This window comes from Meriones unguiculatus, chromosome 19, assembly GCF_030254825.1.
Source record: "Meriones unguiculatus strain TT.TT164.6M chromosome 19, Bangor_MerUng_6.1, whole genome shotgun sequence".
Classification (NCBI taxonomy): domain Eukaryota; kingdom Metazoa; phylum Chordata; class Mammalia; order Rodentia; family Muridae; genus Meriones; species Meriones unguiculatus.
In genome coordinates, this window is record NC_083366.1 from 61791574 (window position 1) to 61809768 (window position 18195).

The following is an 18195-nucleotide window of genomic DNA, read 5'->3' on the forward strand; positions in this document are numbered from 1 at the left end:
TTTTATAACAATTTTTTTAAGTGACAAGAATATCAGAGTCGTTAAAGGGTAGCTACAATTATTTTCACATGTACATTTCAAAATATAGAACATTTAAAGTCTGTGGTCATCACTGGCAGTTGTAAGATAAATGTATTTGGTAGGAGCTGAATGTTCAAAGAATTTATCTTGAACTGCTTTTGTTCTGAATGTCAAAGAAAAAACTGTAACACACTACATTTTTGACTAAAAAGGTTCTTTCATCAAGCGAAATCCAGCCTGAGCTTTCAGGCTACAACATAACATAGTATTGGCTTCAGCAATCAGGACAGAATAGCTGGAAAGTCCTGAACCAACAAGAGTCTAGAGATATGAACTTGAACATGGTAAGGGAGGTATCGTGGTAATGATTCCGTATGGCTAGTCCCAGCTTTTCTCTTGAGATGCTGAGGACTGAGGCAGGATTTCACCTGTTTATAAGAAACATGTGTCTTACAATCCAATCACCACTGGCCCTAGCCCGGATAGTATGCTGTTAAGGTAGCAAGCAGCACTGAGCTACAGTTAATTTTTTTCAAATCCCCATTAGCTTTTTTTGCTGTTTATTTTTTTAAAGACAGGGCCTCACTATGTCCCCTGGCTTGCCTGGAATTCGCTGTGTAAACCAGGCTGGCTTTGAACTTTCAGATGAGATCTGACTGTCTCGGCTCCCCAGGGGTGCGTGCCACCATGACCAGCTGCGACCCCCAAGATCAGTTTCAACTTCAGAGGCAAAGCTATTTCAGAACTACTCAGTGGTTAAGAACAGCCGCTGCCCTTCCAGAGGACCCAGGTTTGAGGCTCAGTGCCCACGTGGTGGCTCACAACCACCCAGAAGTCCACTTCCAGGTGATTCAAAACCCTTTCTGGCCTCCATGGGCGCCAGGCCGCCTGTGCTGCACAGACATACACACAATCAAAACACCCACACACATAAAATAAAATAATAAAAATGAAAAAAAAAAAAAACCTAAAAGGAATTCCTCCAATGGATTCGAAATGGGAACATTTGGCAAAGCTGCTGATTTCATTATGGAAGACAAAGATTAAGCCTCATGTTTCATCTGACTCTGGAGACTGGCTGAGCCACAGAGCTCTCCTGTGGAGAGACTCAGATTACTGAGGCTACCTCAGCATTTTAGAGAGAACTCCAGGGTGAAATGGACTGGGAAGTGGACGGAGAGCCAGGGTCTCCTGACTTTAAGTCTTGTGCTCATCCTAACTACCAAGTACTTCCTCTGGCCACTCCGAAGGTGCTGGCCCCGTGGGGGAGGGACTGCCTGGGAGAGAGGGTGCTCACAATTCACTGTCTTACAGGCTATGAACACACAAGTGTGGTGAGGCAGCCCGGGCCACACACCCCATGGCATTGTCCACTGCTCTCTCCCTGGAGGAAGCACTCAGACTCTGAGCTGCAGGGTGGTCTGCGGGGCGAGGAGGAGGGCAGTGTCTAACAAAGCCCCAGGAGCCTGCACTGACCTCCAGCTTTCAGAAACCTCCGCTCCGACACCATGAAACCAACGAGAAACAGGCTGAAGAGGAACTGTTTCTCAGGAATGCCTGGGCTGTTACCCAGACTCCTCAGAGAAATGGAGGGCCAAACCTTCTCTCTGGCAAGGCGGAGAGAGGCTCTCTATCACCCGTGACTAGAGGGGACCCTGCTTCCACTGTGCCCAGTCCCTTGGAACACACGCATTCTTCTAAGCAGCAGCAGGGCAGTTATTAAAGTCTATTCTCCCAGGGCACAAGCTAGCTTTCTGCACTGCCCATCCTCCACAGGGCTCACATAGCCCAGGCTAGCTCCAAATGCAATATGTAGCTGAAGCTGAGGATGTAGTTCAAGCTGAGCCTGAACTCCAATTCCCCTGCCTCCACATTCCAAGTGCTGGGATGGCAGGGCATGCCACCATACCCAGGATCTTTTCATTTCTTAGGAGAACAACGGACTTTGGGGATAGAGATTTAATGGACAAAATGATCATGAGTTATACAGTTTTTATAACAAAAAATAAAAAAATAAAATTTGGTTTAATGTGACGGTATACAGGAACAATTTTCTGATATCAATGCTAGTGGATCAAGCCAGCAGTTTGCATTCACATATATTGGGCCGGATGTGAAATAAAAGCAGCCCAAAGCAGATGACCACTAGAGATTTAAGAAGTAAAGGTTACTAAACGACGCTAAACAGACACAGCATTTTACATTCAGAAAAAGGCAGCAGGTGGAGATGAGATTTGGGGGAGGTTACAGAGTTACGGTAAGTTTTTTCGTAATCCCAAATAAGATTTCTATTGTACATCAATTTTCTTGCGTCTGCACTGATTTTTATTTATTTTTAAATTAATGTATATTTTTAATCATTGTTTGTCTGTGTGGGGGTATGCAGATGTGAGTGCAGGTGCCCTCAGAGACCAGAAGAGGGCGCTGGATCCCTGGGAGATGGAGTCACAGATGGTTATGAGCTGCCTAACATGGCTGCTGAGAATTGAATTTGGGTTCTCTGTAGGAACCATATGCATTCTTAGCTGATGAGCCAGCCCTGTAGTCCCTTGATCTTTTCTAAATTAATTTTTTTTTAATTTCTGCAATACTATGTATAGAGCCCAGCGCTTTGGGCATGCTCAGTAAGTATTCTCAACAGGCTACACCCCTGTGTGCCTCAGCCCCGTGTCTTACCTGGTAACTGTCCAGGCCTCTTTGCAGCTTGGTAGACCTGGCAGTCACGCAGCCAATGGAGATTGACAGGATGGCTTCAACCATGAGTGGCAGCGTCCCTGAATGCTGTACAGGTTTCACCGTGACCTGCACTCTACGGGAGTGGCCCTGCAGGGACGAAGGCGGCGGAGATGCCAGGAATGGGGCGGGGGACAGAGCAAGGAAACAAAGGGAAACAATTTGAGAACACAACTACAAACAGTTGGGGCATCCCCGGAAACTCTAAGAGCAGAGCAGGGAAGGAGGCGTGAAAAACACAAACGCTTTCACACACCTGCCTGAGCTGAAAGACGCCTCCAGTGTTGACATCTTTGGCCTGGTGGAGCTCCACAGCAGCATACTCTCCTAGCTCATTCAGCTCGGAGATGGAGATCCACATTTCTATTCTTCGAGTCACTTCATTCCACCTGCAAATAAACCACATCCCAACAAGCAACGCATCACCCAGGGCACCCATCAAAACTGTGCAAACATCCACTCAGTGAGCATGGCTGAGCGGAAGGTACTGTGCCGGGGAAGCCTCGCAGATTACCCCATTTAACTCTCACACAACCCTGTGGTATAAGCTCTTAGGCTGGCTAACGGAGCCTTACCTTACAGTTATGATGGACACAGATTGGGTGTAGAATTCCAAGGGCTTTGACAAACCCAAGTTAGCTCTGCCTGTTTTAAAATGTCCTAAAAATGCAATCATGTGGAATACACTCTTGAGTCTGGTTTATTTAATTTGGCACGATGGATGAACAACTCTTTTTCTGACAGGGTTTCTCCATATAGCCCTAGCTGGTCTTGAACTCACGGAGATCTGTTGTTGGTCTCTTGAGTGCTGTGACTCATAAAGGCATGAGCCATTATGCCTGGCCTCAATTCTTTTCTTTTTTTGGTTTTTTGAGACAGGGTTTCTCTGTGTAGCCTTGGCTGTCCTGGAACTCGCTCTGTAGACCAGGCAGGCCTCAAACTCAGAGATCTGCCTGCCTTTGCCTTCTAAGTGCTGGGATTAAAGACGTGTGCCACCACCAGCCAGCCAATTCTTTTACTTTTTAATGTTCACTAATGTGCTCCTGGATGACTAATCCAGTAATTTCTTTATTCACCTGCTGGAAGACATGTGGGTTCCTCAGGATGAGGCTATATTGGTAAAGTTGCCATGAGCACTATTTGTGGACTTAAATTCTCATTTCTCTCAAGAAAACAGCTGGGTGTGAGCTGTGGGGTCACAGAAAAGGCAAACGATCAACTTTATATGAAACTGCCCATTTTAGGGCTGGGCCGGGGCTCGGTGGTAGAGCACCTGTCCTGCATGCAGAAAGACCTATTCTCCATCTTCAGAAATGCTATAAGGGGGGGGGGGCAAACTGGGAGCTTTCTCTCACATTGTGGTTGCTTGTTTATTTTCACAGTTATGCCTTTAATGCTGAGGAAGCCCAACCTGGAAGTTTTCCCTCCATGGCTATTGTGGCCTGAGAACCTGTGACCATCTCAAATCATATCATCTATAATGAAAACCCCCACATCCAAGCAGCATGCCGCACACTGGTAATCCTAGCACTTGCTAACACAGGAGGATTGTAAGTTTGAGGCCAGATGGGTTAAACAGTGAGCACTTGCTTCAAACAATATCATCATCATCATCATCATCAACAACAACAACAACCCAGAGCATGGCAATTCAATACTTGGGAGGTTAAGGCAGTAGACTGTGATGAATGAGACCACACCAGCCTAACAGCCAATTCACGTCTCAAAAAAACCCCTAAGAAATGATAAAAAAAATTATAAAAAGATATCCTATTATTTTCTTCTGCCAGATTTATAGATTTTACTTTGCATTTAAACTTATGATTTAGGTCAACAAGAGGGCTATCTCGTAGTAGTCTTTGTGTACGATGTGAAATAAAATCAAAGTTTTTTTTTTTTTCACATGAATACAGCAATCATTTCAGTCTCAATGGCTGCGATGACTCACTCTCCACAGTGCTTTCTGATGTTTAGTGGCTCCTTCTAGCATTCTAGTTTTACAAGGGAGGAAATGGGCTCCCGGGTCGAGCTGCTTGTTCAAAGCCCCAGGGTTTGAAGCCTGCACTCTCTCTTTCGGTCACGGGCTGGTCCTGACCCCTGGGCCCACGCCCGCAGCAAGCACAAACCTGTCACGCAACGTCCTCGTCTTGGCGTGGAGTGAGTCCACCTCCCAGACGGAGCTCCCGTTCCCGGCACACCTGTGGCCCCACACTTCAATGGCCAGCGCGCCATCGGAAATGAACTCCAAGAACTCTTCCGTGACGGTCACCACGTAGTCCTGGAACAAGCAGGAGGCGGGAGCACCACGAGGGTCAGACATGATGGTACTCACATACCTGCTCTCCTCTTACACCCCACCTCCTGTGTGTCGTAGGCTAGCATGGAGGACCACTGGATTTAAATCTGGAAGGGAACTAGGGGGTGACTGGGTTCTAATGAAGAAAGCAACCTATCCGAATTCAAACCTCTGGCTTTAGGAGCAGAGCTGGGATCTGCTTCTCTGACCTCGGCTCCCGGTCTGTTCCACTGAGCCACTCTGACCTCCGGTCGACCCTGCTGCACTTTGCGACTTACTGAGTAAAGGAACTATCTGATATCTTCGTGGACTAGGCTCTCTCTCATGGGTCTCACTTCCTCACTCTAAAATCCAAACCCACGACTGGAAAGCCACAGTTCCCTGAGAAGTGTGGCAGGTCACCCAGAACCCTCAAGTGGCCCACAGCCAAGCCACTTTTCCTTCCCATCGGCCTCCGGGGTGGGAGGTCCAGGCAGAGACTCAGGGGCAGTTACTCCGTGACTCACTTCCAGAAACAGCTATTATACTGACTGAACTGTACACTATTTTTTTATTTTACTTTATTTTTCAAGCCAGGGTTTCTCTGTGTAGTTCTGGCTGTTCTGGACTTGCTTTGTAGACCAGGCTGGCCTTGAACTCACAGAGATATGCCAGCCTCTGCCTCCCCAAGTTCTGGGATTACAGGCGTGCGCCAATGCACCCAGCGCTACCTACTTTCTTATCTCACCTGGAGACAGACCCAGAATATTGGAAGGGAAAGAAACAAGATGGTCAATTAGTTTAATCTACATACTTTAGAAGTGAAGACCAAACAAAACAATCCAACGACCTAAAAGCACACTGTTAACCCAGGGACTGTGGGATCCATATGTATTTCAAGAGTTGCTAAACAGCACACATTTAAAAGGCAGCTTTTGTCTGCACAATAGAAACAGCCTTCTGGATCCAAAGAAGGATGAGGAATATTTAAAAGACTATTAGGCAAACGACAACAAAAATGGGGGGGGAACGTTACTGGAGGGGGGGGAGAAACCACGATGAGGGGGAAGGGTATGGGAGAAGGCAGGAACAGGAGAGGGGGATGAATTCTAACAAGGTCTAAGGACTCATATGTATGGAAACGCCAAATTAAGGCCTATTACTGTGTTTATTTTTTGTTTATTTATTGGTTTTTCGAGACAGTGTAGCCTTGGCTGTCCTGGACTAGCTTGTAGACCAGGCTGGCCTCAAATTCACAGAGATCCTCCTGCCTCTGCCTCCCTTAGTGCAGTTTAGGCTTATTACTTTGCTAATTTAAGTAATAAAAAATAAATAGTGTAGGTAAAAAAATGTAACTAAAGATTTTGAGAATGTGATTTGGTAAATACAGGTAAAGAAAATATAGGCTTGGAGCTGGAGAGATGATGAGCACCGGTTCTTCTTCCTGAGGACCCCAGTTAGGTTCCCAGCACCCACATGGCGGCTCACAACTACCTGAAACTCTAGCTCCAGAGGGGCTGATGCCTTCTTCCGGCCTTTGGGAACACTAGGCAGGTGCATGGCACACATAAGGCACATAGGAAAAACACGCATATACACTGAATAAGTAAATAAGGAAATCTTAATTAAAGAAAGAAAGCGGGGTATTTATTTTCAGAAAAAAAAAAAAAAAAAAAAAAAGAAAGACCTGACAGCCTTGCACATACGACATTTTACAGGTGGGAACAGGAATGCCTTCTAAGCTGAGATCCGGGAAGAGCTGACACAATTAGCGGAGAAGCAGCCTGGATAGGTCCTGCAGGAGAAGCCTCGCCACAGAGGGCAGAGTCTGGCTTGGAGAAGTCATCTGGTGACCGTGCCAGGCAACAGCAAGAAAGGTAAGGCAAGAACACAGGAAATAGCGTATTGAAGTACACGTCAGAGCACAGGCACGTGCAGCTGACGCCACAGACACTCAGGAGGGTAGGGCAGGCCCAGTAGTTCAAGGCTAGCATGGATAATGTGGTAAGACCCTAATCCTAACCCTCAGAAAATAAAATTAAGGGTGATATGTTAAAAAGAAGAAGGAGGAGGAGGAGGAGGAGGAAAAAGAAGAAGAAACATCATTGGTGGTTATACCTTTGTAGAATAAGACTGAAAGCTGAGATTTTTCAGATTCCATTTGATATATTCCCAAATTATTTGAATTTGTAAGAAAGAACATTTGAGCTTTACAAAGTCCAATAAGATACTATACTCAATTAAAACAAAACAAAACCAAACTTCTTTCTGAGATAGGATCTCCTGCCCTGGCAGGTATGATCTTGAAGATTCAGCCTCCCATGTGCCAGGAACACAGGCGTGTGCCACCAAGCCAAGCCTGGGGCTCCTGCCTCTAATCCCAGCGCTAGGGAGGCTGAGGCAGGAGGATTGCCATGCACAGCAGGCTACGTAGTGAGCCCCAGGCCTAACTGAGCTATAGGGGGGCTGTTGTAAGCTAACGGATTTGGGGCGAAGGCTGTCCTCTTCTTCAACATGTGGTCAATGTGACATCTCGGAACCTCTCCCATACCCAGGCAAGAAATTCTGAACTCAGTGGGTGATGCACCAAGAGATGGCATGAAAGTAGGGGACCTCAACATGCAAAGGGCACACTCGGCCACGGAGGGCTCCCCCCCTCCTGGCTGGCATCTCGCTGGGTGACTGCGTCTGTACCTTACAGTGAGAGAAGGTCACCGTGAACTGGGCATCCTTGGACTGCGGGGAAGGCACGTCCGGGTCCACCACTGGGGCAGCCACTGTGGACTCGCACTGGTCCCAGAACGTGTACTGACAGAATACGAAATTTGAGAGGCTCAAGGGCAGCCCAGTTGCCTCTTTAATTATCACCTGAAGAGATTTAAACAGTAAAGAATTAACACTCCTCACAAAAGACGCATGGAAGTTTGTATCTGTCCATAGTTCAGTCAAGGGGGAGGGGAGAAGTGAGGGGACTCACTCCAGGACAGCCAGGGCTACACAGTTGAGCCATCACTTGACAGTATTGGAGACCATTCATTGTAATTGAGAGACCCATTGCTCTCTCAATCACCTATCTGTCTTTATTTGCAGGGAACTTAGGGCCTCACACAGACTGAGCTGTGTTCCCAGCCCATCCTTTCTTCAAACTATCAATCCCGGAGGCCCCAAACTCACAGAGACCCACCTACCTCTGCCCCTTGAGTCCTGGGATTCAGGGCGTGTGCCGCCGCCACCCAGCTACAAAAGAAACCTCAAGGAAATGAAGCTAACTGGGACTGCAGGGTGGCGAGGACACAGCATTCCACCGCACTGCGCGCTGCCCTGCTGCCACTTATCCAAGCGTGCGGAAGGACGTGTAGTCTATGCGCAAACCCAGCCCGCTGTGCAGGAAGGACTTGAGTACGTGTGGATTTGGGTATTCAGGTGGCGTCATGAAACCACCTTTGCCTAGATCCCGAAGGCACAGGGTACACGTTCGGGGAATTTCAAACAACTGTCGTGAGAGAATTCCTCTAGGAGAAGGTGCCGCGCGCGGCTGCCCCTCTTGGCAGATGGTCTAGCCGGGACTGTGCTGGGTGGGAGACCCCTAAAGCTTTGTGCGGACAGTCTGGCCTCTGCCGGTGCCACGGCGCTGCCCTCTCACCCGGCACGTCAGCTTCTTGACTCGGTGAATGACTTCCCCGCTGCTGTCCACCACCTCGAGACTCCCGCTTTCACTGGAGTTCTCCGAAGAGTCGTCCTCCGACACGCGCTCGGGGACGGCCCCCGTGACGCGCATCACCTCCACGTGGAGGCGCCCGGCGACCTGGATCAAGGAACAGAGCATCTCAGCGCTCAGAGGCGTCACCCGGGCAACGCTAGCCTGGACTGAAATTCCCCTTATGGCTCTGCCTGGCCATCTCCAGCGGCTGGCGACCTTCACCCCCCAACCCCCCGCAAGCCACGTCCAGCAGCGAGTCCCCAACCCCCCGTCCCAGAGCCAGCTGTGCCCCTCTAACTTTCCTTTCTTCCTCTGAGCCAAACTTGTCCCCTCCCAACCTGGCTTCTGGAACTATCCTGAGGTGTATCCCTTTTCCTCAGCTCAGGCAAGGAACAGCTTCAAGGGAGCCAGCCCTCTCCTGGAACGCTCGGCCTTGGGCTGGTTTATAAAGCTGCGTGTGCATCTATTTGATCTTGTGCTTGGGCAATCTAGTCAGTCTATCAAGGACCTACGCTCCTGGGACGCCAAGAGGAGTGGGCTCGTCTGCCACCCGTGACCTCATGGCCAAGTGCAGAAAGACACTGAGGAATCGGAACCAGTAACAGGACAAAGCGGTTGCCGTCCCAGGAGGCTCTGGGCCCTGGGTGTGTGTAGGACAAATGTATGATCAAGCACACAGCAACTATTCCCTGAGGACTGGGCTGGGGACTGAGCTTCCAATACCCCGCCAGGCAGTCATGGCGCCTGGCTGAAGGCAGGAGGGTGGCATGTAAAATAGAGCCGAAAACAACCTCTGCGGGGTCAAAGGGCTCTCCTTCCAGAAGGAACAGCATGAACAAAGCCAGTCTGGGGAAGCAGCTCGTTTGTTTGCTTCTGCGGGGTTCTGCTCTGCCGTGACAGGGTCTCACTGTGTAGCTCAGGCTGACCTCGCTCTTCCTGCTGCAGTCTCCTGAGTGCCTCGATTACATGGGCCTGCCTCCCCACTCTCAACTCTGGAGAATAATTCTTTTGTTCGGCTTGTCATTTAATTATGTGTGTGGGTCTGTTCACTTGAGTGCTGGTGAGCCAAGAGGCCAAAGGTATCAGGCCTCCCTGGAGCTGGAGTCATGGGCAGTTATGAGTCATCAAACAATGAAGCAGGGACTCGAACCTGGGTCTGATACAAGAGCTGCAAGTCACTTTTGACCGCTGAGCCACTCCCCAGCCTCATCATAACTGTTGTTTTCAGGCCGGTTTTCATTAGAACTTTTTTACTACTTTCAGTGTCTCACTGGGGAGGGTCCGGTATTCTCCTTCTTGAGATGGCTCAGACTGCTCCTGATCTTGCTGCCTCTGTCTCCGAATGCTGCCGTTACCGGGATGAGCCGCCCCACCGCCTAACAGTCATGTTTAATGCTCACACTCGCCTCCCGAACAGCTATTGGCACTGGGGCCAAGGATCGGAGAGAAATTAGCTGATCTCTGACGATCGAGAAACACAGGGAGGAAGCAGGCAGGCGAAGAGGAGTCAAATCGCACAGGGCAGTGCTTTGTACGAAGCTTGTGTGAGAGCTGAACTCATCTTTATTTATGTGTATGTGTATGTGGACGTGTGTGTGTGTGTGTGTGTGTGTGTGTGTGTACAGGTGTATGCATGCCACAGCACATTTGTGATGGTCAGTGGAAATCATTCAGGAGTCCTTTCTCTCCTTCTACTCTGAGAACTGGAGATTGAACTCAGATCATTTCGTTTGGATGGTAAGTGCTTTTACCCTGCCAAGCCATCCATGGAACCTTGAGTACATTTGTGAAGCGATTTCATATACCCAGAGCCTCCCAGCGACTCTGGATTAAGAGCTCCAGACACTTATATCCCACCCCTGGGAACCCAGGCCTCTCCCCAGCCTCCTCTGCAGACTATAGTTTTTTCCACACCACATCTTATGCTCAGCCTGCTCTCAGAACCCCAATGAGTAACTCTGAAGTTCAAGTCCGTATGTTATAAAGAACAAGGGAGGAAGGAAGGATTGTGACTAAGTAGAAGATCATCCCTTGACGGGATGGGTAAAAGTCTGAATCTGAGACGCACAGCTTTCCTGCCTTGACCCACAGAAGACGGTGTCTAAGACTCCAGAACACAGAAGAGCAGCGGGGAGCCAGTGGGTTCCAAGGAAAACCCTACCCTGTATCGGGGGGAACCACAGATGTTAGCATCTCCAATGCCGCTGCCAAAGATAGAAAGAAACGGGCCAGGAAACCTGGAGCACCGTGTGAGCGTAGAGCGGAGTTCTCTTTCTGGAGGGCAGTGTGCCGAAACGCATCGCAGGCCTAAATGCACGCGAGCACTGGGGTGAGCACTGTGGCACCCCTAGTTCTGAGTCATCATGACAGCTGACATTCGGAGGGGCTGAACACCCAACAACGGGAGGTCAGCTACGTTTCCGTTGTCATTAGGCTGCGGAGCAGTAAACGGAAGTCCACGTTTTCACACAACACAGTGGTCTCTCCATCCCACAGAATGGGGAAAAGTGTAAGCACTTGCAGGGCCGGGTCTGCTTTAAACGCACACACAACATACATGATCTTATTTCTGCATCGGTCAGAGGGATGTGGGAGGATTTTCATTTCCTTTGAGTCTTTCTTTATCCATAGTATATTCAAATAATAAAGTTGTCAAAATAAAAAAGGATCTAGAGAAAAATAAAAACTTCTACATGGATATTTTCTAAAATGCCCAAGGCCCACATAAGGCAACTATATCCACACTGTTGAACTATGATAGTCTACGGGGCTGGGATAACAAAGGGTCATTTAAGCTTGCTTATTTTTGGTTACTGAGGACTCGGGAATAATCTTCCCAAGCTTTTTATTTGTTTGTTTGTTTACAGACTGTTTGTTTGTTTATCTACATATTTATTTATTTACAGACTCTCCCTGTGTAGCCCTGACTGGCTTCAAACTTGTTGTGTAGAACAGGCTTGCACAGAGATCTGCCTGCCTCTGTCTCATGAGTGCTGGTGTCAAAGGAGCACACCACCACGCCTGGCTCCAAGTAATACCTTGAAAAGGACAACTCTATTGGCCAGGAAAGAAGGAGTAGCTGACTAGCGCAACAGATACTTTAAAAGATAAATTAATATGGGGCAAAGAGCTAAACGCATTGTCAAAATATTTCTAATTTTATTAAAACGGAAAAAACTTGTGAGCCACCAATATGAATGTGTTATCTTTTAAGACCATGGCTTAATTTTGGTCGATAATTTATATTCAGACCAGCTATTAAGAGGGATAAAACAAAAGGAAACACACACACACACCCTCAAGGCAGATTAACAAAATTTCACATGCTGTCATTTTCCAGGGACTGGCGTGTCCTTACCTCCCCCTGCTGGCTGATAATGGGTACTGCGTATTGGAGTTTCACATCACAGAAGAGACATTCCAAAAACACATTGGCCACACCGATGAGGTTGTGATTCTCCTGAGCCTCATAAAAAGGGTCTCCTCGCTTCCCGTAGAGCCTCTTGGCCTGAGGAGTAGGATAGGTCATTGGGTGAGAGGTCAGGAAACAAAGCACCAACTTCTTAAATCATGTTGTTTCAAAGTAGCACTAAAAATACTCTCAGAGGAAACATAAATCCTGTCCATACACAGACCCAGCACACGAGCTGGGCGTGTTGGCTAGGGGAGAGGAGCCAGCTGGGGCACACGTGCAGACATGGATGAAGGGAAACCCACACTGGCTTTGGCTGCTCTAATTTTCCCGGGCAGGGACTGACAACGTGGAGAGCTTCCTTTCCTCCTTTCACTTGAGACACAGTGGAAACAAAGCAAGAACAGACTGGCTGCTGTTCCTGGACTCCACCTGGCTTCCACCTGTCTGCGTTATGTGTGATCACACCACGCCTGGCTCGTTTTAAAGATCCCGTTTTACCTCCCTAGTGTAAATGACCAAAGCACTGGACCTGTGGTTTTAACACAGATCTACTCCATGCTTGGTTTCACTTACCTCAGGGACATTTTCCTTCCATTCTTGGTAAAGCTCTCTCATATCGATCAGTTTGTTCTCCAGCTTCTCGATGGTCCAAACCTGGGTGCTCTTCCCTTTTCTCCTCGCTTGGATGGCTGGCTCACTCACGACTGCCCCCCTCTGCAGAATGAAGAGAAAGAAAGTACCCATGGTTCTCACTTCCCTCTCCACAGCGAAAGACTGTACATATAATGGCGAGGTGGTAAGCTAACAAAAAATGGTCATATTCTGGTCATTTTCTCTTCTCCTACATATAACCGTGCACATGCTATCTTTTTAAAAATCAAAACAAGCCCATGTAAACACATAATTACATATCCCAATCTCTCTCTCGTTTTTTTTGTTTTGTTTTGTTTTGTTTGTTTTTTTTTTGTTTGATTGTTTTTCAAGGCTACACAGAGAAATCCTGCCTTGAAAAACAATCAAACAAAAAGAATAAAGGGATACAGCCTGAAGGTATGCATGCACATGTCTGTGTCTGGAATTAGAAGTCCAGAACACCAGTAAGCTACTCCCCAACTCTCCTTAAATTTTTTTATTTTTTACTTTTTTAGTTTTTCTTTCTTTCTTTCTTTTAAGATTTATTTATTTATTAATATATTATTCTGCCTGCATGTGTGCCAGCAGGCCATAAGAGGGCACCAGATCTCATTACAGATGGTTGTGAGCCACCACGTGGTTGCCGGGAATTGAACTCAGGACCTCTGGAAGCACAAGCAGTGCTCTTAACCTCTGAGCCATCTTTCCAGGCCCTCTCCTTAAATTTTTTAAAAAAGATTTTTATCTTATGTACATGTGTGGTTTGCCCACATGCATGTATGTGCACCATGTGTGTGCCTGGTGCCCTCAGAGCCAGAAGAGGAACTGAGTTACAGATAATTGTGAGCCACCACTTGTGTGCTAGGAACCATACCTGGGTCCCCTGGCGAGCATCAAATGGCTAACAGAATGAGCCCTCGCTGCACACTTCCTTTCTAGCTTGCTGGCTGGGGGAAAAATTTTTTTTTCTTCCATGTTTTTCTCTTACAGCAACATTTCTTGAAGTTGAAACGACAGGGGACTTCCAGATGGCTGTAAGGAGTTCCGTATGGGCTTTAGCAGGTTTCAAAGGCATTTCTCCTCAGAGAAGCCATGCATAGAAAGGAAGTGCAACTAGACATACACATGTGCCCCACTGCAGCAGGGGCGTGTGCATGAAGAAAAGCAGGACTAATTACATACATGTATATACATGTATACATACGAGTGTATGCCTCACTTCACTCTTTTGAAACTTGCATTATTTTTTTTCCATAATTTTATTTTTCTCATTAGTTACATTTTGTTAATTCTGTATCCCAGCTGTATCCCTCATTCCCTCCCCAATCCCACCCTCCCTCCCTCATCTCCTCCCTGCCCCTTTCCAAGTCCACTAATAGGGGAGGACCTCCAACCCCTTTCATATGACTCGCTTTTGTCAGGTATTTTCTGGACTGGCTGCAAAGTCCTCCTCTGTGGCCTAACAGTACTGCTCCTCCCTTGGGAGGTGGGGAGACCAAAGAGCCAGTCATTGAGTTCCTGTTAGAAATAGTCCTTGTTCCCCTTACTATGGGAAACCAATTGATTACTGAGCTATCACGGGTCACATCCGAGCAGAGGTTCTAGGTTTTATCCTCTCATGGACTTTGGTTGAGTGTCCATCTCAGAAAAGACCCTGTGCCCAGATACGTTTGGTCCTTGTGGAGCTCCTATCCTTTCCACATCAAACTCCCCTTCTTTCATATGATTCCCTGCACTCTGCTGAAGGTTTGGTTGTGAGTCTTAGTATCTATTTTGGAGCACTGCTAGGTAGAGTCTTTCAGATGCTTTCTGCGATAGACTCCTGTCATACGTTCAATGCATATCCCATTTGTCTTTCTAAATGAGGATTGATCATCATACCCCGTGTCCGCTTTCTTGATTATCTTCTTTAGGTGTATAGATTTCATTATGTTTATCCTATCTTTTAGGTCTATATAAGCGAGTATATTCCATGTTTGTCTTTCTCCTTCTGGGATACTTCACTCAGAATGATCTTTTCTAGATCCCACCATTTGCCTGCAAATTTCATGATTTCCTCCTTTTTGATTGCTGAGTAGTATTCCATTGTGTAGAAATACCACAATTTCTGTATCCATTCCTCCGTTGATCGACATCTGGGTTGTTTCCAGGTTCTGGCTATTACAAATAAAGCTGCTACAAACATGGTTGAGAAAATGTCCTTATTGTGTACTTGAGCAAATTTTGGGTATATACCTAGCAGTGGTATAGCTGGGTCTTGAGGAAGTGCTATTCCTAATTGTCTGAGAAAGCGCCAGATTGACTTCCAAAGTGGCTGTACCAGATTACATTCCCACCAGCAATGGAGGAGGGTTCCTCTTTCTCCACAACCTCTCCAACATGTGTTGTCATTTGTGTTTTTCATCTTGGCCATTCTGATGGGTGTAAGGTGAAATCTTAGGGTCGTTTTGATTTGCATTTCCCTAATGGCTAATGAGGTTGAGCATTTCTTTAAGTGTTTCTCTGCCATTCTATATTCCTCTAAAGAGAATTCTCTGTTTAGCTCAGTTCCCCATTTTTTAAGTGGATTACTTGGTTTGCTGCTTTTCAGCTTCTTTAGTTCTTTGTATATACTGGATATTAGTCCTCTGTCAGATAAAGGGTTGGTGAAGATTCTTTCCCAATCTTAGGCAGTTGTTTTGTTTTGATGACGGTGTCCTTTGCTTTACAGAAGCTTTTCAGTTTCATGAGCTCCCATTTATTGATTGTTGCTCTTAAAGCCTGTGCTGTTGGAGTTCTGTTCAGGAAGTTGTCTCCTGTGCCAATGAGTTCTAGGCTGTTCCCTACTTTTTCTTCTAACAGATTTAGCGTATCTGGTTTTATGTTGAGGTCTTTGATCCACTTGGACTTTAGTTTTGTGCAGGGTGATAAATGTGGATCTATTTTCATTTTTCTGCATGTAGACATCCGATTAGACCAGCACCATCTGTTGAAGATGCTATCTTTTTTCCATTGAATGGTTTTGGCTGCTTTGTCAAAAATTGAGTATTCATAGGTACGTGGGTTTATTTCTGGGTCTTCAATTCGGTTCCATTGATCCTCCTTTCTGTTTCTATGCCTATACCATGCATGAAACTTGCATTATTACTGTGCGTGTTTAGTGTGTGAATGCGGTTGGGCATGTGTGGGCGCAGCGAGCTTGTGGGGGCCAGAGGGCAACTTTCTGGAGTCAGTTGTCTCAGGTCACTCTGACATGAGACCCAGGTCATCAAAGCTGGGCCATCTACTGAGCCCCAAGTTCCACTTTTTTGTTTGTGTTTTTTTTCTTTTCGAGTCAGGGCTTCTCTGTGTAGCCCTGGCTGTCCTGGACTCACTCTGTAGACCAGGCTGGCCCCAAACTCAGAGGTCTACTTGCCTCTGCCTCCTGAGTACTGGGATGACAGGCGTGCACCCCTTCCCAGCTTTCTGTTTCCATGTTCTCTAAGGGCACTGTTTACACAGCATGCTTGCCCATGGGGCATTTACCAACTGGAAGGCTGACAGAGCCGTCACCCCGGCTCCCCTTAGGACCTGCTCACAAGGAGGGCCTCTGGATTCTGGTCTGCAGTGACTGCCAGCCTACGTCATGCTCTCCTGGCCCCCAGGGCCATCCATGCCTACCTTCCTGTTGGCACTGAGGTTGGCCGCGGGGATCTGAAGCGTCACTTGATAGTCAGTGAGCTTGTTCATTTCCTCAGCTAGGAAGTTGGCTTCCCTCACCAGAGTGTTCGCCTTCACCAGCTGCTCTCGAAGCTTGGCCAGGCTTTGCCTAAAGAGCTCATCCCTGCAGCGTTGAAGACAAGAAAGCCCAGAGGCCAAAGTAAACAGGAATTCCCTTCCTTTCTCAGTACAGGACTACCCAAAAGTGCTAACGAATACCAGCAGCAACCACACAACTGCGATTAGGAAATTTTCTCTCCTGTCCACAGATAGGTCACCGCTGAGAACTACTGCTGGGGACAAAACTGAGGGGTTGAGGGTTGCTGTTAAAGCAAACAAACAAACCCAGGCACTGGGCATGGTGACACATGTCTTTAATCTTAGGCTTGGGGCAGCAGAGGCAGGCAGATCTCTAGGAGTTCAAGGCCAGCCTGCTCAGGAATGCCACAATCTTTTGTTCTCTCTCTTTCTCTTCTTCCTCCCTTCCTTCCTTCTTCCTAAGGCTTAGTTGCTATATGACAGTCCTTACAAACACCTGCCTTCCAAGTATCTGTGGCTGCTATCTCTCACAGCCCTGGCTGTTATCTCTCACATACCTTGGTGGCTGTCTTTAACATGGTCAGGTTGTTGTCCCTACCTTCTGTCTGCATATTCCGACTGTTGTTAGCGAACCCCTTACATTTCTGCTGTCTCAAGGCTCACCAACCTAAGCCCTCTACTTTGGCACAATTTTTACCAAAGGGTCAAGGACTAGGGATCTCGGGGAGAGGGGTGGTCTGTGCCAGCTGACATCACCGTGACATACTCAGTTTCGTTTCTTTCAGACATGTTTAGTGTCTGAACTAAAACGCCGATGGTTTGCAAGCTAGAAGTGGGCTTGCAAACCGCCTCTCCCAGGTCTGTCCTCCCTTCTCAGGCCTCTCGGGCCCTGCACCCCCACTCCTAACTTGGGATCTGACCCTGTTCTCACCTCTCCTCAGCCCACTGCGTCACCTTCTGCTGGGCTGTCTGGCTGCTGTAAGCCAGGCGGTCGGCGGCGCCGCTCGGCGGCTGCCTCTCTGGTGAGAGCTGCTGGCGAAGCTGCTCCAGCTCCCTCTCGTACATGAGTCTCTGCTCTTCCAGGGCGGTCCTCTTCTCTTCCAGGTATTGCTTCTCCAGGACCTGAACCACGTTTTGGACTGGATCTGGTGAGCCAAGAGAAGAGGCAAGGGGTTGTAAGCAGCTGATGAGAACAGGAGTCCACAAGGATGCCTGTCAGGGCCTTTCCGAGCAAGCTACATGTCCTGCCTCAGAATCCAGCCAGGTCCTGTGCTCCCGGGGACAGGCCTGAGGGCTCACACAGAGGAAATTCTCTGGGTTTGCTTTCAGGTAACTCCCCCACTGTTACCTTCTTCAGTGTGATAAGCACATCTTCATGTGTACCCAAATGATTAAAAAACCTCCCGGCATTTGATATGGGATGTGAAACCATGGTGAAAAACCAGGACAGCACAGGGCTAGAAATATGAAGGAGTGGATCTTCACAGCACATGACTTCTACACTCATGTGCCATGATGGCTTCTGTATGTGACGAACAGGCTTCTAGTTGCTCACCACAAACTCCCCTACTCTTGAATTTCTCTAGATGGGGAAGAAATAATTACGGTTTGAAAGTATTGATTAGGGATAGGGCATGGAAGTTTCTCAGGTGTTAATGCCCAAGGGGGCAATTTACTTGAAAGAAAAGAAAAAGAAAAACA

General features: G+C 47.6%; 1 protein-coding gene across 2 annotated transcripts in view; it reads right to left on the bottom strand.

The window, feature by feature from the left end:
• The window catches only part of Kif13a (kinesin family member 13A), a 169116-nt gene that overhangs the window by 29511 nt on the left and 121410 nt on the right, over positions 1-18195 (bottom strand). For both annotated transcript variants that reach the window (XM_021642828.2, XM_021642823.2), the window contains exons 17-25: positions 17426-17639; positions 16417-16579; positions 12718-12858; positions 12088-12237; positions 8673-8834; positions 7724-7897; positions 4881-5032; positions 3011-3143; positions 2698-2844 (exon numbers count right to left, since the gene is read on the bottom strand). In XM_021642828.2, the coding sequence (XP_021498503.1) occupies positions 2698-2844; positions 3011-3143; positions 4881-5032; positions 7724-7897; positions 8673-8834; positions 12088-12237; positions 12718-12858; positions 16417-16579; positions 17426-17639 (1436 nt within the window). The remainder of the gene's footprint in view (positions 1-2697; positions 2845-3010; positions 3144-4880; positions 5033-7723; positions 7898-8672; positions 8835-12087; positions 12238-12717; positions 12859-16416; positions 16580-17425; positions 17640-18195) is intronic.